Below are 26,196 nucleotides of genomic sequence, written 5' to 3' on the forward strand. Positions count from 1 at the left end.
TAATTTCAGGAACATTCAGCTATTCTTCTGACAGGGAAGTGCCAGGGTCAGGGATGGCAGGAAAGAGGGAGAACCTGATTTTCCAACAAAGAGAAGAGGCCCCTGCCCCTTAGCCATGGCAGGACGTGTACAGTCTCTGTGAAAAGGAGGCCACAAGAGACTGCCATCAACAGAAGCTACTTCTGTTGTCAGGTGGTCTGACTGCCTCTTTTCACTTACACTGGACTCATTGGAAGAACAAAGAAAATAAAATGCTGCTCAAATGAGAAAAAAGGCTCAAAAAGTGATTTTTTAAAAAAATAGGTGTAAATGACTTTATGTCAACTGAAGGAGAAATGTCAGTGACAGCCTTGCCTGAAAGCAGCATACCTTGATAACAGTAGAATCTTAGCTTCCCAAGGAAGTGTTTTTGTGGAATTACAATGTAATGCTATGGCTTGGGTTCTACTGTGGGAATGGAAGAAACAATCACATGAAGATTTTTAAATCTTTCTCAAAATTGTTGTTAAAGATAACACCCATTATGTTATTCAATGCCTCACCATGTTAAAAACTTTACATTAAAATTAAATGCCAGGAAAATGTGTCTTTCTAGAAGAACTAATATGCTTCTTTTTAATCAGGCAAGAAAAACCATATAACCCTACTTGTTTCTTTTTTAACCTTAGTAGCAGGAAGCTCAGAGCCAAATACAATTATCATTTTGCCTTGGGTTCCCGGCACAATTGTCTCCCCTCTTCCTCTAGGTTTTCTACTGCTCTAAATTTTGTAAAAAATGATTTTGCCAAATAGGTGTTTTACTGTAGGCCACCTCAAATCCTTTTTGGAAATAATGACAAACATTAGAAGTAAATGAGTTACTAAGTATCAAAGGAAGGAAAATCAAATCAAATGTCTGCCTGCCTGCCAGAATCCCTCCTCCTGTCCTCGGTGGACAGCATCATGAATGATAATGTTACCTGCAGGCCACTGGGTTTGATCCAGACCGTCACATTCTGGGCATAACTGCGTTTGTTTTTGGGCTGCAGGGGGAATGGGCTCTTATTGTCATCCTCACCATAAGGGTTTTCTTTAGCATCTTAAAAGAAAAATACATTCTTGAAATGACATCTAGCAAAACACAAACTATTACATTTCCAACTAGGCTACAAGGTCTTTGAATCATTCAATCTCCTACATCCTGTTACTTCCCTAATTAAGAAAATCCATCAAACTGTTCTCAATAGAGAGCCTCTGACATAGGAAACCAATCAATCAACTGAGGCCCATGTAAGTGAAAAAGAGCTTAATGTTTTTAGAGAAACAAGCTTCATTTATCTGCTTTATAAATTAAGGTCAGACAGCATAAAACTAATACATACAACAATACTAAAGTACATATTTGAAAAATACATATACATACAATTCTATATAGTCGCCCAACACTCTCCAACGGCACTTTCCGCGATGAGGGAATGGTAGCCACTAGACCACGTGACCATGGAACACTTGACGTGTGGCTAGTGTGACTGAGGAACTAAATTTTAAATTTTATTTATTTTAATTAAATTTAAATAGCCTTATGCAGCTAGCGGCTACCGGATTAGACAGCATACATCTAGGCATTGGGAAAATTAAAAATGAAAATTATATATAGCTAAATTAAGGAAAAGGGCAAGGGAAGAAACACTTCTTTTTGGTGAAACATATCCCACCTTATGGCTTATTAGTTATTGCTTCCAAAGATTTAAAGCCATGTTGGTTTTATAGCCACTTGGATAAACAAGGGTGTCTGTTTTTCTGCCTGCTTCCTGAGCCAATGAAACTTTGCCATAACTTTACAAAGCACATTTACATCTACTGGCTCATTTTATCCTTATTATTACCACCTTCTGGGGTCGACAGAGCAGGAATCATTTCCCCAACAAGTTCAGGGAGCTTAAATCCCTTGCTCAAATATTTTACGTTGAAAACCTGAGTTAGCCCAGTTTCTCTAACTGAGCCAGAAACTCTCTCATTCCGATTTGGTCATTAATTTAAATGCCTTATATTGGCCCCACACTACCTCCTCCTGCCTCCTCCAAAAAGTACTGGCTCTGCTTGGCAGACATATTTCCATGATACTTGTCAATATATAACCTTTTTAGTCAGGCAAAGATCCCAACAACATGCTTATTTTCAACTTCCCGGCCACTATTCCTGGAATGCTCTCCTTTTCTCATTCACTTATCCCCCTCACTCATTTACTCATTTATTATCTATAGTAAGAGCTCACCATGTTGCAAGCACTGTGCTAGGAATTGTGGCTAGAGAAGGTATTTTTCTGGTCTCAAGGAAATTACATAATAAAAACCATAAGATTTCAACTATGTGCCAAAAACACTTTCCATATACAATTTCTCTCCTGACAGCAACCCTAGAGAGTAGATATTATTAGTCCTATTAAAGATGAGGTAACTGAGGCTCAGAGAGGTTGGACCTTTGCAGGGGTCACTGTGACTCAGCTGGGCCTTGTTCCAAAGCCAACACTTTTTCCATCTCTCAACACAGCTGTTCCTCACCTACCCCAAATTACTTACATTCCAGGTCCAGATCCCATCCTACCTTCTCCATGAAGTTGTCCCAAGTTTTTCTGGCAGACAGTGATTTCTCTAGAACATTTTACCCTACAGCACTCAGTATCAGTACCAAACATTTCAATATCTAATCATAGCCTATCTTGTAGCATCTCTAATTGTTTGGACCCTATATGTGGTAACTGGCTTAGCAGACAGGAAATATTGCATTTATGAAAAATTTATTTATGAACATTTGTGAACAGGAGACTCTTAGAAATAAGAAATATGACAGCGGAATTAAAATCAGTTGCAAGGTAAAGTTGAAGATACCTCATAGAAGGTAGAACAAAAAGAAAAATGGAAAAATGGGTAGAAGATAAAATTACACAGACACACACACACACAAATCATAAATATGTATTCTAGAAAGGGAGAAGAGAGAATACAGAGAGGGGAAAATAAAAGACATAATTCATATTCCCAGGACTGAAGAATAAGAATTGCCAGATGGAAGGGCCCACTAAGCGCTTAGCACAACGAACGAAGAGACCAGCAAGGAGGCACAACGCTTTGAAAATCCAGAACACAAAGCAGAGCCCCAAGGAGTGCAGGCGAAATACAGATTCGGGTCAAAGCCCTGGCAGTCAGCATGGCACTAGTCTCTCAGCAGCAGCACCGGAAGCCACAAGAGACAACAAAGCAACGCTTCGAATCTCTAAGGGAAAAGGATTCCCAGCCTAGAACTCAATATCCAGCCAAATGTATCAATCAAGTGTAAGGGATGAAAAGCAGACACTTCCAAATACGCCAGATGTCAGACATTTACTTCCTATGTATCCCTTTCTCAGGAGGATTCATGAAACAGGAGATGCATGGGAGAATGTGAAGGGAAGACTCAGGATGATGATCATGCAACAGGCCTAGAGAAAAACCAGTCCATTCATGAAACACAAAGAAGGGAGATGACTCTAAGCAAAAAGAAAAGGAAACTGACAAAAACACCTGAAGAATGTATTTTACTTAGGTAGGAATTAGTGACAGATACACAGAAAACAGCAAATACAAAAAAAAGAAAGTAGAGGCAGGCCATCAGGGAGTCAGAGAGCCCGGAGTGAGGGCTGCACTCGTCGGCTGCCGGCTCCCCAGACAGCCTAGCTGCCCAGCTCTTGACTGGAGTCTGTGAGGAACCTAAGCATCTTTCCAACAGAGCCTTCCTTTTAATTGAAGTTAGTCAGAATACATGTATCTTGCCTGCTAGAAAAAAGGAGAAAAGTATATAATTTTTTAAAAAAGGAAATTAACAACTGGGGCAGGGAACAAAGGAAATGTAACTTGGTATACCACATGGCTTAGCTGTAAATAACATTTACATCACCCAACAAGGAAAGAATACTGATTTAACCAAAAGGAACACCATAACCACCCTGGAAGGATGGAGGAAGGGAAAAATGTGTTTCTTGGGTGAGTGGGTAGGTAGTTATGGCAGTGGTAAGAGAGCTAAGCAGTCATCCTTAAAAAGTCAAAAAAAGATATTTAAAATGAAAAAAAAGGTCTAGAAATAGCTATATACTTATATTATTTAGAAATGTAAGTAAATACCAAAAGAAACAATTAAAAGTTGAATTGTCTCTAGGAACAGAATTAGGAGTAGGAGGGATAAGTATAAACAATAGTACTATTTTGCATGCTTTGCTTTGATTTTTAAAAAAACATAATAAAAACAGCAGGATCTATCATTATTACGTGTCTACTGTGTGTTAGGCATTTTATACACATTCTCTCCATCAATTCTCTCAACAACCCTCTAGGGTGGGTTTTATTACCAATTATTACTTGTTACCATAATGGCAATCTCAACTCTCCCAGACTGTTGTGAGAATTAAATGAGATGATGCACTTCATTGTGTCTAGCACAGTGGCTGGCACAAAGTTAAGTTCAATAACATGTTAGCTCTTATTATCATTGAAAAGAAGAACAGACCCAGAAGGAAGGAAAAAAACAAAGATGAATACAGGGCTGAGTAAACAGCTGTTCAATCTGAATGAAGAATATGCCTAACAAGCCAATCATTGCTAGGTTAGAAGCCAGATCAGAAAGGAATTTGACTACTACTATCTTAGACTATGGACTGGCATCTGTGGAGAAAAGCATCACAAGAGTCTAGGTCAGAGGTTGGCAAACTTTTTCTGTAAAGGACTAGACAGTAAATATTTTAGGCTTCGTGGGTTACATAGTCTCTGTTGTACCTACTGAACTCTGCCACTGAAGCAGGAAAGCAGCCACAGATAAGACATAAATGAATGAGAATGACTGTGTAATACAATTTTACAATAAAACTTCATTTACAAAACAAGCAGTGGGCTAGTCTGGCCTGCAGGCCATAGTTAGCTGTCTGCTGATCTAAGTGAAAGGGAAAGAAAGCCAGAACAACGCAAGAGCAGTGAGAACGAAAAGGCAGAATGGATGTAGGAATGCCACAGAGGGAATAAAGGAAGCAAGGAATCTCTCCATACACAAACACACACGCACACACACACCTTCCTCTGCCCTGTATTCTCCTTCAAGTACTGTCCTCTTTGTCTTCTGTTTGTGGCCAAACTTGTCATCTTAATTTCCTCATCCGTAATTCATTCTTTAACCTGTCTCCTGGCTAACCATCCACTGAAACTACTCTTATAAAGCCACCAATAATCTCCTGACTGTAAAGATCAAATAACTATTTTTTGAGGAAGATTAGCCCTGAGTTAACATCCACTGCCAATCCTCCTCTTTTTGCTGAGGAAGACTGGCCCTGAGCTCACATTCATGCCCATCTTCCTCTACTTTATATGTGGGACGCCTACCACAGCATGGCTTGCCAAGTGGTGCCGTGTCCGCACCCGGGATCCTAACTGGCGAACCCCGGGCCACCGAAGCAGGACGTGTGCACCTAACCGCTGTGCCACTGGGCCGGCTCCTCAAATGACTCTTGATTCATAGCATCCTCTTCTTTTCTCTTGGTTTCTATTTCTTCCTAAAACTCTTTAATCACCTAAAACACTCATTCTACAGTCTCTTTCAGATTAAGTTCTCAAGGTGCTAATCCACCTGTTGGCCTTCCTTCAAAGGAGATAAAATCCTCTCATGATTTAAAAACTTTTTCAAATCATGAAATCTTCAGTGGACATATGCTTTTTTCTACAGAAGTCCTTTTGCCCTGGGTTGCAGAGGCATTCCTACAGAGCCACTGGCTTCCGGAGGATGCACCAAGGGCTTCACTGCTTCAGAACCAGTTTTTGCATTATTTGGTTTTGGAGGTCCCCACTTCAGAATGGGCAGTGTCAATCTGCATGGTGCAAGACTTGGGCTTCGATTTCTCAAATAGGAGACTTTTTAATTTCTTTATATCTAGAAAAGCAGATAGAAACAATGGGTAGAATTTTTCTTGTCATCCACTCACTGAGAGGGTTCACCTTCCACACTCCCAGCTTTACTCAAGAGATTTCAGTTCCTTGTGACGTTTGGGACCAAAGTCATGTCACCTGCCCCGTGTGAGTTTTAAAACCCCAAGCCCCTGGATCCTAGCTCAAGAGTTGGCAAACTATGGTCTGCTGCCTGTTTTTGAGTTAAGAATGGTTTCCATATTTTTAACCGGTTGAGAAAAAAAATCAAAATAATAATATTTTGTGACACATAAAAATTATATGAAACTCGGGGCTGGCCTGGTGGCACAGCACTTAAGTTTGCACATTCTGCTTTGGGGGCCCGGGGTTCCCCGGTTCGGATCCCGGGTGTGGACACAGCACTGCTTGGCAAGCCATGCTGTGGTAGGCGTCCCACATATAAAGTAGAGGAAGATGGGCAGGAATGTGAGCTCAGGGCCAGTCTTCCTCAGCAAAAAGAGGAGGATTGGTGGCAGATGTTAGCTCAGGGCTAATCTTCCTAAAAAATAAATAAATAAATAAATTTAAAAAAATTATATGAAACTCAAATTTTTGGTATCCATAAATGAAACTTTATTGGAATACAGTCACTCCCACTCATTTACGTATTGTGCTACAATGGAAGAGTTTAGTAGTTATGACAGAGACCACATGGCCTGCAAAGTCTAAAATACTTACTATCCGGATCTTTATTGGAAAAGTCTGCTGACCCTTGGCCTAGACTCTAGGGCCTCTGTTCAGTCAAAATCTTCTTTAGGCTTCAATGGCAAAAGGCATCCTTCAGACCTTAACTGACATGCATGTGTATGAGACTCTGTATTCCCTTATTGAGGCTCTTTATTCTCTTGGCTTCTGTGACATCACTTTCGTGTACTTTTCCTCTTTCATCCGTCTATTCCTTCTCACTTTCCTTTACTAGCACTCTTCCCACTGCCCCTAGTAGTTGGTCCTTTCTAGAGGTATGCTCCTTGACTCTCTTTTTCCCTTAATCTCTATACCTTCCTGAGACTAGGGCTTCTTAAAGTGTGGTTATGGATCACCTGGATTGTAATCATTTGGGTAACAGTAAAACTGTAAGTTCTTGGGCTTGAGTCCAGACCCAACAGATCAGAATCTCTGTAGGTGGGACCCAGGAAACAGAATTTTTAAAGGAGTTCTCCAGGTTTATTTTTGTACACAAAAACTCAACTTTGAGAACTATTGCCCCAAGCAATCTCCTTCATTCTCACCATTTTAACTATCAGTGACATGCTTACAAGTAAAAATTGTATTTCCAACTCTGCCTTCTCCCCTGACTTCCACACTCTCAGAGGAATTGTTTCTAGGCACCTCCACCTAAATCTCATAGGCACAAACTCAACATGTACAAAAGATATTCTCCTCAAATTTACTCTTCTCTGTTCTGTTTCAATTAATAGTACCACCTTTCACCCTGCAGCCCAGGTCAGAACCTGAGATCATTCTCAACTCTTCTCTTTTTTTTTTTTTTTGAGGAAGATTAGCCCTGAGCTAACATCTGCCAATCCTCCTCTTTTTTGCTGAGGAAGACTGGCCCTGAGCTAATATCCACGTCCATCTTCCTCTACTTTATATGTGGGACACCTACCACAGCATGGCTCGCCAAGTGGTGCCATGTCTGCACCTGGAATCCGAACCGGCAAACCCGAGGCTGCCAAAGCTGAACGTGCGCACTTAGCTGCTGCGCCACCGGGCTGGCCCCTCTTCTCTTTCTTTTATTCTCATACCTAAAGACTGTGGATTCTACCTCCTATATGGCTTTTGCATAGATCTCATCCTGTCTATCCCCAGACATTGCCCCTGTTCAGGCTCTCACCTTCACATCTCCAGGACTGTCAGAGGAGACTTCTAACTGCAGGATGCCCTTACCTTTTCAAATCCACACTCCAGAGTTATGTTTCTAAATGCAAATGTATTCTCTCTCACTTGGATTTCAGCCATATTGCACAACTCCAGGGGGCACCAGTACCTAGAATACAAAGTCTCCTAACTAGTATGTCCACTGTTCTCATTATAGCCAGAAGGATCTGATCATATCACTCCCCTTCAGTGGTTTCCCAGTATCTTCAGAAAAAAGTCTCAGCTCTTCACATTTCAGATGAGGTCTGCCCTGCCCCAGCCACTGTCACCTCTAACCTACTATGTGGTCCTCCCACCCCCACCCTCACTTTTCACTCTAGCTCCTTTCTTTTCTACAGGTGTTCCATTTGTCCAGGATGCCCTTTCTTCCTTCATGAGCTCAGCAAATTCCTCTTTTTCTTCAAAACTCAGCTAGGGCGTCTCTCCTCTGTGAGGATTTTCCTGAGTCCTCTAGGTGAGCTGATCATCCCCTCCTTCAGGCCAACTCTAATCTTGTGCTAGTCCGTGTTTATTACTCCACTTTCCACTAGATTTTGAGCAACTCCTGTTAACTCTTTTATACCCTAGACCTGGCACAGAATAGGCTGCTTAGTAGATGTTCCTGAACTTGAAATGGGCCCAAATGAGTCAAGGATGACTCTACAGTTTGAGACTGAGTACCTAGGAGCACAAAGGCCTCAATCAGAAGGAGTAGGAGAACAAGAAGGAAGAGTTTAAGGGGAAAGGAGTGAGAGACAATGATTTCTATAACAAACATACTGAGCTTGGGACTGTGGCAGAATATCCAGTTGGAGAGGTCCAACTGGGAACTGGAAATGTGACATGCAAGCTCCAAGGAGAGATCAAGCAGGATAAAAGTTATAGATCTGGGGGAGTCTGAAGCTATAATGGTTGATGAAATAACCATGAGAGAATAATAACCCAAGAGAAGAAGGTAAAGAATGACATCTTGGGAATCATGACGCAAAAGGAAGAAAAGATAAGACAAGATAAAGAAAAGCTGCCAAAGAAAAAGCTAAGCACCAGCAGAATGCAGTGTTAGGAAACCTAAGGGAAAATAGTTTCAAGAAGGAAGGGGATTAAATTATCTAGGACTGACTGGGGGTTACCTAGGTTGAAGTACACTAAGGAAGAAAAAGTTTATGGAGAGTAGCTTTTCATTCTAAGCAGTTAGAGCATTTATATTTACTTAAAGCAATCTAAATGTTGGTATCCCCTGAGCTGTAAAGTTAAAAGTTCAAATATCAAACTCTCTTGGGGTTTTCCATATACAAATCCTGCATCAAAGACCACAGCATACCCATAACAGAGATCACACATCTCTCTGACTGCATAGTCAGAGCCATTCAGAATAGCAAAGAGAAAACAAAGGCAAGATAAATAAAATCTGATCTGGGTGATACCTGAAATAGGACCCAACTGTGCCATTTTCCCTAGCCATGGGAGAGGTTCTGGGCCAGGCTCAAAGAGAGACATCATGAGGTTTGATTTCTTCTTGCTGTCAGCTTGGGAGTAGAGCATTCCATGCCATTCAGGACTAGACGGAAAGAAGATAGAAGATCAGAAGAAGATCAAGCCTGGGACTGTCAAGTTAAATAAGCCTAGCCTGTGTTTTTCTCTTGAGAGAAATGGACTTCAGCTTTGAAATCAGGCGCATCACTTTTACTAAAGCCAAACCCTAAACCTGAAAATGCATACTGCTGTCCCCTAATATTACCATTCCTCTGGGACATGTAGTATTATTCAGGAAAAATTATGCAGATATGGAAATCAAAAGCAGTCTTAAAAGAGAACAAAAATATCACAAGGGCAGCAAGTAGCTGCAGGGGTGGTGAGGAGTAAGGGCTGCCACTATAGGTCTTTTCAGCTGCCTCCCTGAGTCATTCACAGCAGCACCAACACAGAGAAGCCCTTTTAACACAGGGCACAAAGCCATCACCTAGCTCTGTCTCTGCTTCTCAAAGGGTTCCAGGTGATTCTCATATTCAGAGCCAGTACAATTAGCTTGGGTACCAAGACACACAGCAAACTGATACCTAATTATAACAGCATTCTTCTTTTTGGACCAGCTAATTTTAACTGAAGCAGAAATGGAGCTGTGCTTTCTCTGAGTACTCCTAACCTCTTGATACTAGTCAACCCCAGGTGACGGCCAGGAGATGATCAGTCACCTCTTCTTTCCTAACAATAGGTATTACAGAAAGGGAAGAAGAGAGTTTTGCAAATTCCAAGACTGCAGCAAATGTGAAAGCTACTAGGGCCTTCCTTGTAGGGAAGGAATACAGCCGAGTGGCTATGAGCATGGGCTCTGGAGTCAGAATGCAGGGTAAGAATCCTGGCTCTTTCATTCACTAGCTGTGTGACCTTGAGCAAGTTCCTTGACCTCTCTAAGCCTTGGTTTCCTCATCTATATAATGAGGATAATACTGAAACCTCCTGCATAGTGTTGTTGTGAAGAATTAAGGAGTTAACATATGTCAAGTGCCTAGAGGAGTCCCTCGCCCATAGTAAAATGTTCAATCAATGTTATCAGCATCTTTTTTTTTCTGCTTTTTCTCCCCAAATCCCCCCAGTACATAGTTGTATATTTTAGTTGTGGGTCCTTCTAGTTGTGGCATGTGGGATGCCGCCTCAGCATGGCCTAATGAGCAGTGCCATGTCCGTGCCCAGGATCTGAACCAGCGAAACCCTGGGCTGCAGAAGCAGAGTACATAAACATAACCACTTGGGAATGGGGCCAGCCCCTATGAGCATCTTTTAAAATTTATTTCTACCCCTTCATTTTATAGCTGAGGAGTCTGTGAATACTGCATAAGATCTTATAGCAAGTTAGTAGCATTGCTATAACTGAACCCAGGTTTCCCAGATAGGAAAGAAAAGAGGAAAACTGAGAAAAGATATAAAAGCAATATAATGAAAAAGCTCACTCTGTACTTATTCTAGGGGATGATTTAAAGAACAGTTTAGAAGGTGATGAGAAGTGGGAGGGGTATGGCGAGGAGAGGAAAAAGGTGATGAGGATCTTTCTATTTCTTTCAGAAAAGTCTGGGAAATACTTCACTCTATAAATTGATTCTCCCTTTCACTCAGCCAAAAGGTAAACAAAGTTTCTTACCCTAATTGAACTATTGCCACCATTCCTTCCACTTTTAGGCTGCCATGGAGGAGGACACAAAAGTTGGGTATTTTGCCTGCAATCTGATTGGCTGAATTTTCATCTTCATTGTCATCTGTTATGCCAGTACCCACCTCATCACCTTCTGCGAAAAGAAAACAGGTCAGGCTGAGATTCACTACATAAACTTCAAACCCCACTTATACTCTTGGCTGTTTCTAGCCTAGGAGGGAAAGTATACAAAGTTATAAAGGAGTATTATAATAAGTAAGAAAAACTCATATTCTGGTTTTCCAACATCTATATAAAAATCAGTTTTCATGTTATATGAATTCCATTTAATATAAAACATCAGAATAGCAAATTTATCGAGGCAGAACTGACATTAGCGGTCACCTGGGGCTGAGGGAGATGGGGATTAGGGGTTGACAGCTAAAGGGTATCTTTCGGGGGGGGGGTCAAAAATTCTAAAACTCGAATTCTAACGTTAACTGTGGTGATGGTTGTGCAACTCTATAAATACACTAAAAACTACTGAGTTGTACTCTTTAAATGAGTGAAGTGTATGGTATGTGAATTATATTTCAGTAAAGCTGCTACACAAAACGATCAGCTTTCCAGTTTCCACTAGGACACTCAGATAGATGCTCTCTGCAGGCTTCAGGCACCATCTTTTTTTTTTTTTGAGGAAGATTAGCCCTGAGCTGCTGCCAATCCTCCTCTTTTTGCTGAGGAAGACTGGCCCTGAGCTAACATCCATGCCCATCTCCCTCTACTTTATATGTTGGACGCCTACCACAGCATGGCTTGCCAAGCGGTGCCATGTCCGCACCCGGGATCCCAACTGGCGAACCCCGGGCCGCCGAAGCGGAATGTGTGCACTTAACCGCTGCACCACCGGGCTGGCCCCAGGCACCATCTAAATAGAACCACAGATTCAGAGGTGTCAAGAGTGCTTTCAACTGACCATCTTCAAGCAGCACATGGATGGGACCCCCAAAAGTGAACAGCAATTACTCCATAAGCTTCTTGACCTGACTCTCCAACTCCAGGTTCTCTTATACACTCTGCTGACAGATGAATATTCCTACAATTAACTTCCCTCTGGAACTATCTGTCGCTTAATCTCATTCAAAGACTTTCTCATTCAACAGGAGGAATTTGCCCAGTTTAGCTTGATTTTCAACAGCCCTTACAAGAAAGTCCCATTTTGCCTTCCCATACTTTCTTTTCCACCATTCCCCTACACAAACTCTTCATTTTGCCCATTTTCTTTCTTGGAAATTTATATGGGCATGCAGAATTCCCCCAGGAACTTAGAAATAAGGGAAAGTTGGTTGTTATCAATATCTAATCAAAAACAATAAGGTAAATTATAAACACAATGATCACAATAAGCCATGTGTGGTTACATATCAAGATCAACATATCTCTGAATGTATGATTAAGGGTTACGGAATACCCAACACTCCAACTGAGATAACTGGACATAAATGGAATGTGATCATAACTCAGTGAGTGGAAACCTGATTGACTACATACACTCCTTGGAGAAAGCAGGTGAATATAAAGTGGATGGTCAGCCTACAACAGAGAAAAGAGAAGTTTAAAGTGCTAAAGACTAACGTTCTCCAAAGAAGGCTGAATTTGGGGGACATGACTTTACAGTTCCTGGAGAGGTATATTCCGCAGTGATGAGGCCTCACCTCACAAGGGCCTGGATTCATCCATTCATTCAACAGAATTTACTGAGTATCTACTACATGCTAGGCATTGGTAGAGAACGGATGTGGTCCCTCCCCTTATGAAGCTGTATTTAACTTCCATATTTATCAGGGAACCCTCTAAGAACTACTTTAGCTTCCTCAGCATGCTCCTACCAGGAGAGGCAGAGATGTGGATAAGAGACAACATTCTCATCTCTAAAGAGGACTATAAATTAACAAAGCAACATACAATAAATGTGTCAAAATGCTTTCCACAGTGTACAGTAGCAGAATTAGTTTTCTAATATATTAGGCAACATTCCATTTTTAAAAAATTCAATCCAATCACTATTCTTTTCCCTGAAATTCTGCAAAATGGGCTATCCTGCTATCTAACATTCAAGAATAACTTTAGATAATAAGATACTTCATATGGATAATAAGATGCTTCAAATGAACAGAAAGAGAACTCACCTTTGTTAAGTGCTATAGGTAGGACCAGATGTCTGGACAGAACTGGGGGACTTGAAATATCAGCTATATCAATAAATCCCACTATTTCCAAATCTAACAGGAAGGAACCAACATAGAATTAATTCATGCTGGGAAAGTACATTATTTTCTATATACTAGGTTTCATAAATACAATGTTTAGGTTGGGAATTCAAATATGATGACTAGAAAGGTTATTAGAAGTTTCTCTGGATGACTTTAATAATTTGCACTTTAAGTAGCTCAGGAAATAAAGATAATTGTCTTTTATTTAAGGAATTTAAGTTATATGACAAATCAGCTAGACTTTATTTTTATGAGGCTAGGTCCCCAGCTAAGGCAAAAAAGCTTAAAAATCAAATCCCTCTGTATAGTTAGGGGTGTTCAGGTCACCAGGGGGCAGTGTCAACACTTCTACAACAAGCAGCTGTCCTTGGAGGTAACAGTATTGCATTAAAAACATTTCCCTGATAAAGAAATATATTCTCTACAAAACCAAGGTAGCACTCTAAATATGACAATGATTTCTTTGCTTTATAGAAGCTGTATTAAAGACCAAAAGTATTTTTTGAAAACCTAAAATAAATAAGAAATAAAAGTTGCAACCCAAAGTACTTTTTTAAACTTTTTATTCTGATTATATAAATAGTATAAAAACTTGGGAAACATGAAAAATTGTAAAGAAGAAAAATAAAGTCACTCATCATCAAAGAAAACCTCTATTAATGTTTTATTGAATTGCTTTTCAGTCTTTCTTCTAGGCATATAGACACTCATTTTCTCAAAACAAGTTTTAAAAATCAGGATCTTGGTAAGTACACTGTACTTCTAACACATCAGGAAATCTGATTCTCTGGAGATCTGCTGTCATTACCTTCTTTAGCAGAGTAACAAATGAATCAGCATAAGCAGTTATATTACTTTTCATTTGAGCAGAAAAAGGCCTACATTTGAAAGTGGTTTAAATATAAGCTTTAATGAAGATCTTGAACTAAAAGTTTATACGGGAAAGAGAAGACTTATTCAAAGTTATTCATCAGAAAAGGACGGGAGGGAAGTGGAATCTAACTGTTTTGAAGGCAATACGACATTTGGCACAGCTTACTACACTGCTGTCTAGCCACAATGGAGGAGATGGATGCCCTACTTCAGACAGCAGGAGCAAAAGGCACAAAAAATAAAAAGCTGTGCACAGACCTTCACTCTAAAACTCCTTACAATCTGCAAACCCAAAAATGAAATTAACATTTACTGTGCACTTAATGTTAATCATTTGTTGATTCAACAATGACCTAGTGAACACCTGCAATGCATTAGACATTATGCTAGTTACTAAAGCTGCAGTGGTGACTGAAACAGTGACAGTTTAGCATGTACCCACCACTCAAGGAACCCACCCACCAACAGGAGACAACTCTTCTCTGCACTATTCCTTGTTACTTTTGACTCTTCACTTTGCCAATCTCAGCTAAGCACAGCACCAGCAACATGAACCAGGTAAAAGCAGTAGCACATCGCTTTCTTTTACTCATAATACAAGCAGTGGGCTAGAGGGGTACAATACAGTAGAGCTGAGACCCTAGAGATCATCTGGTTGATTCCACTCACCTAACCAGTAAAAACTGAAGTGACTTATCCAGGGTCACACAGGAAGAGTCAAGTCTAGAAGTTAGCACTTCATATATGACCTTAATTATGATGTTAATTAATCTTAGTATCTCTATTAAGAATTACCTCAAGGATTTCAATGCTAGTGAATCTGGCCACGATTTCCAACTCTAGTAATTTGTGGTTACAATTATCTAGGATTGGAGAGTAACTCATGACCTCATCATGAAAGATCAGTAATCCACCACCCCTTAACACAATTCATCCTCCCATCCAAAATGTACACTGAAGACAAAAGCACCCTAGTATCAGAATTTATATTTCTTTTCAACCCTCCTGGATAGAGAATAAAAGTCAGAAGTTAGAAGAAAGTAAGGATAACAGAAGAACTAAGAAGGAAGTTAAAAAAACTTACCTGTATTAATGACTTTCGGGATAGGATCGATTTCCTCATCTACAACAAAAGGTTCTGGCCGGGGGAAGACTTGCACATCAGCGGTTAAGTGGCCACACTTGAGAACAGCATGGAAAGGCGTATATGCCAGATCTATCAGTTTTCTAGAATATGATAATTAATTGTTATAGGAAGAATAGTATGACACATACAAAAGTAATTTTTTCAAGATGCAAAGTTTGTTTTCCCTTCAAGCTGACTCCAAAACTAAGAGCTGACCATTTGTGAAACAGAACAAAATCTGACATTTTCGGTAAGGAAATTTCAATTCTTTTTTTTTTTTTTTGAGGAAGATTAGCCCTGAGCTGACTACTGCCAGTCCTCCTCTTTTTGCTGAGGAAGCCTGGCCCTGAGCTAACATACATGCCCATCTTCCTCTACTTTACATGTGGGATGCCTACCACAGCATGGCGTACCAAGTGGTGCCATGTCTGCACCTGGGATCCGAACTGGCGAACCCCGGGCCACCAAGAAGCAGAACATGGGAACTTAACCACTGCGCCACTGGGCCGGCCCCGGAAATTTCAACTCTGAAAAGCCCAAAAGCAAGTTAATCTTTGAAATTGCTGAGTCATTGTAAGGAAGTCAATATCAACAGGCATTATAGATTTAGTCACGCTTAATTTAAAAGGGAATGAACTTTAACAAAAATCACTACTACCGATTATCTTATCTGAAAAATGTGCAACTTGGGGAACATGAAACGACACAATTAGAAATAGTAAAATAGATTTTATTGCTGGATACCAAACGGTAATAATAGATTGTAAGAAGGCAAGAAAGCTCTAAGTATATACTTACCCAAACATAGACTGTACATTTTTCAAGCACAGGGGGCCATCAATAGTAAAAATCTGCCCTTCACCATTGTTTAAATCTATGAGACGCTCAAGGCAATCCAAGGAATCAGTGCTCTGAAGCTACAAAGCAAAACAGATGACTCTTTTAAAGTGGCACAAAATGCCAGGTTACTATCAGTACACCAAGGTCATGCCCATCACAACAACACAGGCAATAAATAACAAAGATGATTTTTTTTAACAATGCGAGAAGGAAAATAACTGGAACAATTTTGACAAAAGGTTACCAAAGAGGAATGTTATATAAAATGATAACACTAGAGCTATTTCATTCAGAAGTAGTTTTGCAAAGATTCTCAGAGGTGACCACAGCTGGTATTTACAGAGTATCTTCCCTCCAAAGTGTTTCCAACATCTTTTGGTAAGAAACATCATTATCTACATTTTACAGATCGAAAAACTGAGGTGAAGAAAGGTTAAATAACTTTCCCAAATAAGTGGGAAAACCAGGAAGCAGAGTTTAATAAAACAAACATCAGAGTAACGATACTTTACAAAAAAAATCAAGCACACTTCTGTCAACATTTCTGATGGAATAGACACAAGAATTCCTAAATGAGGGAAATACCTAATACCAAAAAGAACATTCAACGCCTCAGCATTGAAGAGTCTTTGTGGGAAGCAGGATGGATAACAACTCAGCTGTGTTCCCTGAGATGGTGCAACACTCTGAACTTTCTGTTTTGTTTTGTTTGAGAAAGATTAGCCCTGAGCTAACTGCTGCCAATCCTCCTCATTTTGCTGAGGAAAACTGGCCCTGAGCTGACATCCGTGCCCATCTGCCTCTATTTTATATATGGGATGCCTACCACAGCATGGCTTGCCAAGTGGTGCCATGTCTGCATCCGGGATCCGAACTGGCAAACCCCGGGCCACCGAAGCAGAACGTGTGCACTTAACCGCTGTGCCACAGGGCCGGCCCCAACACTCTGAACTTTCAATGAGCATTTGAGACCCAGTCTTTTCAAATATAGTTAGTGACCAGCCTCAACTGAAACCAATGGAGTTCAATGTTCTAGTACATGCAATAAAATATTAATAGAATATAATGAAAAATAAACTGAGTCTTAAAATGTATCTAATCAAACGATAAAGAACTTAGTAAAACGCATCACCTCCTCCAAATTTGCCATGCACATGATGTATAACTTAGATGGGAAAGGGAAAGGCAGTGGAAACCGGTTGTTCTCACTTCGCTGACTGTGAGTAGCTAAGGAATGCCGCAGGGACCCTCTGCCAATGCCAAGACAGCCATCAGTCACAAGAACAACCTGTTTACAAAAAGTGAGAGGTTTGTACATGAAATAACATTTAAAGCAGTTTCATTTAGCAATTTTTCCCTTCTCCCTAATTGCATTTATACTCAAAAACCTGCCTCTGCAGGGACACAAGCAACCAAGTGAATAAATCTCAAAAACATTTTGTCAAGTGAAAGATGACAGACACAAAAGAGTATACACTATATGATTCTATTTATATGAAGTTCTGAAACAGGTAAAACAAAGCTAAGATAAATCAAACAGGGGTCTGGGACGTGTGAGGATATTGACTAGAAAGGGGCATGAGGAAACTGGGGTAATGGAAATGTCTATACCTTAATTGGAGTAATGGTTACATAGACGTATGCATTCGTCAAAATGCAGTGAACTGTGTACTTAAGATCTATGCATTTTACTGTATTTTATCTAATTAAACCTAAAAAAAAAAGCATCTACCTATGAACACTTAAAAAAAGGGCAAAAACATTCATAACCAGTTCTTACTTAATTGTGTTAAAACTAGAACTCCATCTCTAAGATAAGGAGTTGGCACCTAAGGCACCAATGTCAAAAATCGCATGAGGACTTATTTTACACGCGTCCCTAGGAAGTACCAGCACAGAAGTCTGCACCTTGACACTTTATTTTCAAAGATGATAAACTCTACCCCTAGTTGACTAAAATGACAACCGCTTTTAAGACGTATTTGTAAAAGCCATTTAACCAGATGTGTACAAGACCTTTAAAATGCATTCTTAATCAACTCCGTAATTTGAAAAAGCTTTCAAAATATACCAACATTAGATGGTGGTTACAAATCATTTTCCTTTTCCTCATTGCTTCAAAGCAATTCTGTGGGAGGTGGGCTTTCCAAGCATTCCAGGGGAGGATTATTTTTGCTCTCCCTAGCCTAGCCTAGTAACTTGATAATAACAGGCCATTAAGGCAGCATTAGGTGGTTGCACAATATGAAGTACCAAGATTGGCACTTACTTCTAAAGCCCAAGAATGCTTAACAGAGGTCCCCTGGAGAGATGTCATCTTTTGGGAAGACAGTCAATTGACTACTAGGCAATTTTCTCTTCTAGGTACCAACAATTGCTATATAATGATTTATTTCTACCACTAACTTTTTCAGACGCTGTGTGATAATGAAATATTTCATGTATTGTCAAAATGACACAGACTTTCCTCAGATAATGAAAACATAGTCCAGCTGTCAAAAAGATTAGTTAAAAAGTTGCATATTAAAATAAATCCATTTGATAGTAACTGATTATAAAAAACAATCTCTAATAACTTCCACCTCTAGTACAGTGTTTTGGACCTGGTTTACCCCGAAATTCATCAAGCAGTCCAAGTGAATTCAGGCCCATCTCCTTGCCCTCAGAGTACAGTACATCTCAAATGCAGAGTCTTCCTTTTTGCAAGGGAAGAAAAAAACAGCAAAATGCAGAAGTCTGCATGGTGCACAATGTCTGGCTCTGACATACTTTCCGAGTTTTTTGTCTGAGACGACTGAAGTAGCAAATGAAACTGTGCTACCTGCTAGCTTCCAGTTCAAAAGATACTGACAACGAAACTTCATTTATTCAGTATACTGTCAGGAAATTAGATATTCTGTATGTATGGATTTACCAAATAAATATTATTTATCAAGTAAGTTGCCAAACGTTTTTATTTCTGAAAAGAAAATGATTAAAAGGCATTTACTGGCTTTTTAAGAAAGTGTCCACTAAAGTGATTTGATTTAACCTTTTAGTCATAGCTCAGGGTCTTCATTAACCCAGGAGTTCATACTGCATAAAACAAGGTGGTTTTTGCAGTAACAAAAAACAGTGTAAAAAAAAGTTGGGTTTATTGAGATATAATTGACATGGAATAAATTTTACCCTTTTTAGTATACAGTTCTGAGTTCTGACAATTGCATTCAGTGACGTAACTACTCCTACAATCAAGATAAAGACCAGTTCCATCACTGCGCATATTCTCTTGTCCTTCGAGTCTACCCCTATCCTTTCCTCACCCCCAGGCAACCACAACCTTATTTTTAATTAAAAAATCAATACCAGGGATGCCACTGACACTACTGAGGAATTCTATGTTTGACCCCATAATAAGAAATCAGGGGCCGGCTGGGTGGTGCAGCAGTTAAGTTCGCATGTTCCGCTTCGGTGGCCCGGGGTTCGCCGGTTTGGATCCTGGGTGCGGACATGGCACCGTTTGGCTAAGCCATGCTGTGGTAGGCATCCCACATATAAAGTAGAGGAAGATGGACACGGATGTTAGCTCAGGGCCAGTATTCCTCAGCAAAAAGAGGAGGATTGGCAGCAGTTAGCTCAGGGCTAATCTTCCAAAAAAAAAAAAATCATACACCAGGGGCTGGCAAACTATGACTAACTGCCTGTTTTTGTAAATGAAGTTTTATTAGGGAGACAGCCATGCCCATTTATTTACTTATTATCTACAGCTGCTTTCATGCTATGACAGCAGAGTTGAGGAGTTGCCACAGACACCTACAAACCCTAAAATACAGAAAAAGTTTGCTGACTCCTGTTGTAGACTATTACAATTTTCCTTTTAGCAATTTTTCTGTTTTCCCCTTTAAAATATGCTACTACTTCTCAAGGTACCTGTTTACAGCAAACTTCCAATTCTCTTTTTCTGCTACTACTCTGCTCAGATTTGATGCTAACGTGGACTGACTAGAGACTCTAAGTAAAGGACAAGAGATTTTATGAAATTCATACTCTTCACTTTTTAGACAACTCAAATAGTTGAGACGGTTACAAGTTTGCTAAATAAATGCTACACTGAGATAATGAAGATAGACTATATTGTACTAACGTTTATAATCCTATCACTCAAAACTATAATCACCCCTTTCAGGGAGTGTTAGTTCTGAAATTGCACTGTGAGCCCTCTGTGCTTTATATAAACAATATTAGTTTGCAATAAGTCAATTTATTAGGAGGATGCTTTCCTTAAGGCATAACTGTACTGCTTTCTGAGCATATTAGCATTGATTTAGTGCCTTCTTTTAAAAAGATATCAACAGTGTATAATGTAGTTTGTGGAAATTACAATGCATGCTGTGTCAGAGTCTAAAGAAAATCAAAGCATCTCAGTGGTTAATGTTTTTAACTCAGGGCAATGAAAAAGAATTGATCATTACCTGGCAAGGAATTGCACCACCCCATTCCTGCTGAACAATATTGCAAACACCAACTAATGCAGACTCCAAGCAGGTTTTATCATAATCATCCATATTACTTAGTGCTTCCTGATTGAATAAAAGATAAAATTGCTCATTATTCTTTATTGTTTTAATTTGTTATTAGAAAACAACATAAACTGTTCAAAGTATGAATGTTATACAGGGGACACTGTGTTTCTGGGAGCCCAAAAGCATAGGTTCTTAAAGAAAAACAGTAAAACAGACTTCCTCAACTATGAAGGATAATTAAAAGAGCTTCTCTTTATTCCATCCTCTTATCAGGTGAGAGTAAACAGTCCACCAAGTTCCTATCTTTATGAGTGGACCTTGAAGGAAATAATTAAAATCAAGAATTTTTAACACATCACAAAAATAATGACAAAATTTACTGAGTACTAACTCTTTCCTAAACACCATTCTAGACATTTTACATGCATTTAATCATCACAACATCCTGTAAGGTATAGATCATTAACCCATGTTTAAAATGAGAAACCTAAGGCACAGAATGACTAGGTAACTTCCCTAGACCTCGTGCCTAGAGGTGGCAGAGTCTAGACATGAACCCAGTCAGTCTGACTCCAGGAATCTTGGTTTTAATCACGACTCTGTACTACTTATACAGCAATTCTCTAAATTTCAGAACTGCTGACCATCCAAAATCCTTATTCGCTTTTAAGAAATCCACTGCAATTTTAAAAAAAGCTTTTGAGGGGCCAGTACGGTGGCGCAGCGGTTAACTTCACACGTTCTGCTTTGGCAGCCCCGGGTTCGCCAGTTCAGATCTTGAGTGTGGACCCATGCACCGCTTGTCAAGCCATGCTGTGGCAGAAGTCCCACATATAAAGAAGAGGAAGATGGGCATGGATCTTAGCTCAAGGCCAGTCTTCCTAGCAAAAAGAGGAAGATTGGCAGCAGATGTTAGCTCAGAGCTAATCTTCCTCAAAAAAAACCCCATAAAACCTTTTTAGAAAATGATTTAAAAAAATGAAAGCTTTTGAGTCACTTAAAAACGTGAGATATTAAGCAGAATGACTTTTTAAAAATTTTATTACTTATATTTTAAAAAAATCACACTATATTGATCCTGGATTTCTCAACTGCATAGCAATTACTAAATTCTTTGATTTAATTCCACAGACACTTACTGACTGCTCACTATGGGCAAGACACTGTTGGAAATGTTAATGGTTTAGATGTCAGAAAGTAAATTCTCTGGTATATCACAGACAACATCTTTGGAAAATAACACCTATCAATTGAGGTTTATAAATTATAATTTCTTAGCATCTATAAATCAAAGGCTATTTGTTGGAGAAGAAATACAGTTTTGAATTACTCTAGAATAAGTTTTTTTCTAAGGAATGGCTGTTTTTCATCTCCTCAAGTTTTACAGGAAAGTAGAAGAGTAAAGTGTTGAACCTACAGACCCTAACTTTAGGGAATGGGGCACTACATGCTGACATCCTCCCGTTTCCACAGAGAATTCCAGAAAATAAGGCTACAACTCACAGCTCTAACTCATAGCTCTACCAAAGGCATATGGCCTACTGGTTGTGAATCCTTGTTTTACAGCTACACTCAGATATTATACTCATAGACTTATCATTAAATAATACCAAGTTCTAAATATTCAGTGCAACATGATAACACTGCTTTCCTCCCTATAAATTTGGGTCCTGTATACACAATAATTCATTCCTTTTTGTACCTGGAGGGTGTTATAATCTCTTGTGAAGGGAACCATCAGCTCCCAGAGTGATGAAAAAACCACTAGGGCTGTAAACTCAAGCTTGTAATTTGTGGCCATGTGCTCAAACAGCATTGTCAAACCATGGGCTGCTAGGTGCTTGCGCTGATATTCCTCAGACCCCTCGAGAGACACAGGTCGGGTCATGGAAAGGGATACATCCATTACCACCACCGTCGGCATGATGAAAATGATCCCAGTGTTCCCAGTCAGAACGTAGACAGACAGCTATAGATAGAGAAGTGCTGTAGAAAGTAAATATAATTAGGTCTTACATGTCATGGAGAGAAAAAAGTATGTTTTTCACCATAATTTTAACCAAACTTTCCAGAAATGAGTGAAGGCAAACCCCATTTAAGCTGAGGTGAGGGCAAATTTGCAGAGAATTCAGTGGGAGGGAAGCAAGCAGCTTTTAGTTCACTATGAGGACCACTCCTAGAGTCACTCACTAAGTGGTCATAAATCAAGGACCACCTTAAGTATTTGTATTTAAAAAAAAACAACATTAAATTCAGGTAGCCTTGACTTTTATACTTTCAAATTTTATACAACTTAATATAACAAACACGCCTACATCACCTCTCCAACACTTAATTTACTAAAGAACATTTCTACTTGTTATATGGTGGCGCTTTTTGACAATCAGTCATTCTTTTTGGGAACTATCACTATCTTAATCAATAGAGCAGTATTTGTGCAAATGTTTAATTATCTTGTTGTTTAGTGCCTCTTTTTTGGTTAAAATGAATGCAACATATGAAAATAAAAGGGCTGGTAAAGCCATAATCCAAATTAGACAAAGCAGGAAATCTGTAAGCATGACGAAAGCAATCAACTGCTAGTCTCAGTAGCGCTCATCGTACATAAACTGGGCAACAGCGTTCTAACTGTGAAGGAAAAGAACAAAATTAAAGAATATGAATGACAGCTGGCATTATCTCATGAAATTGTGTACTAAAGTCAAAATGTATAAGAAATGGAGAAAACAAAGAGCTGTGTAAAATTATGGATTGAGAAGTAGCATAAAGAAAACATTCCTGTGCTCAAAAATCAAACGTTCACAGATATACAGACCTGCTCAGGGGGACAACAGCTTGCTGCTACTCTATTATTAAGCAAACTAAAGTCTATTGACACATGAAATATCATATAGCTATAAATAATTGCACATATGTAGATATCAGAAATATTTATATAATGTATTAGTCATTGAGAAAAGCAGGTCACAGGATTGTATGTATACACTAATCACAGCTTCATAAAAATCACTGTGTTTGTACAATTAGGGAAGACTGGATGGACATAAACAGGTTAGAAATTTAATGTTCACCATTTTCTTTTTTAGAACTTCCTTCAAAAACTTAACAGTGGCTAGACTGCTCATTTTAGCACAGTGTTCACCTGCAAATATGTGATATTCTAAAATTCCATTTGTAAATAGGCTGTTGGGAACTCAGAACATACTGGTTCGTGGAAACAATGTTATAAATGGGGGTCAGGAACTCAAGTCAAGTATGAAAAGCCTTTTTACCACATAGTGGCCTGAGATACATTTCAAATACAGTAATGCTTCATGTATCAATAAAGATTAAATGAGATAAAAATTACTTTTCCAGACTCCTTAGAATTCCAAAATGTTTAACCATTTTGATAGAAGAAATTAAAATGTGTATCCCTCTTTTCTGCCTCATTCAACACTGTGTGTTAAACATAATTCACTCTGTTATGATGAGGTGGCATCACCACTCTAAACCCCAATACTGCCCAGCACACTGCTACCCTGATGCTTTACTTTATACCAGCACTCCCTCAAGTGTGTGCTGCAGAACACTGTTCTGGAGGGATGCTCCAAGAAAAACGAGTTCAGGCCTTATTAAAGATGCTGAAAACTTCTACAGCAAAGAATCCAGTTTAATTTGCTAACCTTGTATTTCCCATTTAACTCTTCTCCACATAATTACTGTTCAGGTCCCAGAGAACAAGTATTGTATAGAACACACATGGAAACAATGCCTTGTATTCAATGGATCCAGGCTGTTGTGCCCTGTTTCAGCCTCCTCCTTATAATTAATTTTTAGACCATCAGCTTGCATTCCACTTTTCTCAGTAACCCTCTGTAATCATCCTCCCTCTTTCTAATTCACTGCTGCTTGGCTACTACGGGCTGGTAAGCCAGGTAATCAAGCTTGTTAAAACTGTGTCCAAAGTCAAAGTTAACAGGCTCTGAGAGACTGTGGGTTTCTTGCAGTGTCAAATGCATGAGCTTTGGTGTATCAACTTGGTACTGTTTCATTTACTCAGTCTTTTTTATTTTCTTTCTGGGTCTCAGCTGTGTTGTTCAAAAAGTGAGGTGCTCTACAACACTGGTGCAACTACACTACATTAGACCATAAACTCACTAAGGGCAGAGATCATGTCAGATTTTGCTCACCAATGTCCCCTCAGAACCTATCACAGTAACAGGCACACAGTACGTGCTTGACAAAATATTTGACAATGGCTAATGAACTACCCCTAATCACTAGAGAGAACATTATTTGGCAAAATACATGATAAATTTTAACTCTGGACACCAGAAATGCATTTCCTCCTCTCCTCCTCATTCAAGCGGAGATACCAGGGACTCATGCCTCTACCCACCTATAGAGTTTACCCAGCTCCCACAGCAGAGCAGCCATTCATGCATAGAGGCCTTCATGTTATGCAAAGTTGGGGATCATGAGGAGTACTGCCCTCCCCTCTTAGAAGAATGGGGAATAGGAGACATAGATTTAGGTCAGGTATAAGAAAGCACTTCTGGCCCATGAAATCTGCTGTAACACTGAAACAGGTGACCACAGCTGGCAGTCTTGTCTTCTCTGCAGACACCTCTAGAGCTGGCTCTTTCTCCTGACTGTTGCATTTGTGTCCACCCCCAAACACACCTCCTTAACGGCGGCAAAGTCATGGGAAACCAATTTAATACTCCGGTTGTAAGCATAGGAGAGAGAGAACTGAATGTTCTTGAAGGATGGTTCACTCAAGCAGTCTAGGCCTAAAAAGAAAAAAAAAAAAAAGAATCCCTGCCCATCACAGTCCAGCAATTCTGTGAGAACACGATCTTTTTCTCACTTGGGTTGAGTCTTACCCCCGAGGTCCCGACCCCGCCCCACCCCTTTCACTGTTTACATATAGAGCTTAAGACAACTAGGGGTCCTCTTTCTCAAGAACAATCTACTCCTGAGAAGAGACCCTAGCCACCCGATATGGCCTTAACGCCAAGTCTCTATCAGCACACATTTACGATTCTTCCCTGAGGACGACAATTAGCTCATTCATAAAGAATGATTCTCAGCAGTTTCGCCCTCAAAGCGCGATGGCACTCGAATTTCCAGGGTCCCGCCCACCCTGAGGTCCCCCGGTCACCCTGACTTCCGTCGCCTGAGTCCTGCCGAGCTCACAGATGCGACTCCATCTCTAAGCCGCCCGCCTGGAAATACGGAACTCCTGCGTTTGGATTGCAACTAGGGGTGCATTTTTACCATAAAATCAGTCAAACAAAAATTGAGATCTGGAAGTCTCTTAGGGGAAGAGGGGGCGGCCAAGCCTGGGCAGGAGGCCGAAATCCTGGGGTTTTCGTGGAGCTGGAGACCCGCAGCCACGGAGCGAGGGGAGGCCGAGAGCAGGGCCCCAGAACCGGCGCCGCGGGGACGGCGCGGGGCGACCGCCTGCGCGGCAGGAAGGCCGGGCGCCCGCCTTGCGTCGTTCCCCACCTCTGACCCCTTCTCCTGCGGCTCCAACCAGCAACAAAGGACAGTCCGGAGACCCGGGCTTTCCCACTCACCCGGCGCCCATCGTCGGCACGGTCCGTCCGCATAAACTTTCCCCCCGCGCGCCACAGCCGGAACTACAGGGCCG

The 26,196-nt window shown here is 40.2% G+C and overlaps 1 protein-coding gene across 5 annotated transcripts in view; it reads right to left on the minus strand.

Annotated features, from left to right (window-relative positions):
• The window catches only part of INTS14 (integrator complex subunit 14), a 29,880-nt gene extending 3,684 nt beyond the window's left edge, over positions 1 to 26,196 (minus strand). Inside the window, exons 1-11 of one of the 5 annotated variants that reach the window (XM_046654350.1) lie at positions 26,123 to 26,190; positions 25,224 to 25,333; positions 22,261 to 22,544; positions 20,508 to 20,615; positions 17,189 to 17,344; positions 16,015 to 16,133; positions 15,175 to 15,317; positions 13,134 to 13,226; positions 10,954 to 11,095; positions 9,242 to 9,375; positions 960 to 1,078 (exon numbers count right to left, since the gene is read on the minus strand). In XM_046654350.1, the coding sequence (XP_046510306.1) occupies positions 960 to 1,078; positions 9,242 to 9,375; positions 10,954 to 11,095; positions 13,134 to 13,226; positions 15,175 to 15,317; positions 16,015 to 16,133; positions 17,189 to 17,344; positions 20,508 to 20,615; positions 22,261 to 22,482 (1,236 nt within the window). In that variant the 5' untranslated portion in view covers positions 22,483 to 22,544; positions 25,224 to 25,333; positions 26,123 to 26,190. Of the gene's footprint in view, positions 1 to 959; positions 1,079 to 9,241; positions 9,376 to 10,953; positions 11,099 to 13,133; positions 13,227 to 15,174; positions 15,318 to 16,014; positions 16,134 to 17,188; positions 17,345 to 20,507; positions 20,616 to 22,260; positions 22,545 to 25,223; positions 25,334 to 25,704; positions 25,724 to 25,820; positions 26,012 to 26,122 lie in introns of those variants that run through there. The other 4 variants (XM_046654346.1, XM_046654347.1, XM_046654348.1 and 1 more) reach the window with 4 other exon arrangements.

The sequence above is a fragment of the Equus quagga genome, chromosome 2 (genome assembly GCF_021613505.1).
Source record: "Equus quagga isolate Etosha38 chromosome 2, UCLA_HA_Equagga_1.0, whole genome shotgun sequence".
NCBI lineage: Eukaryota > Metazoa > Chordata > Mammalia > Perissodactyla > Equidae > Equus > Equus quagga.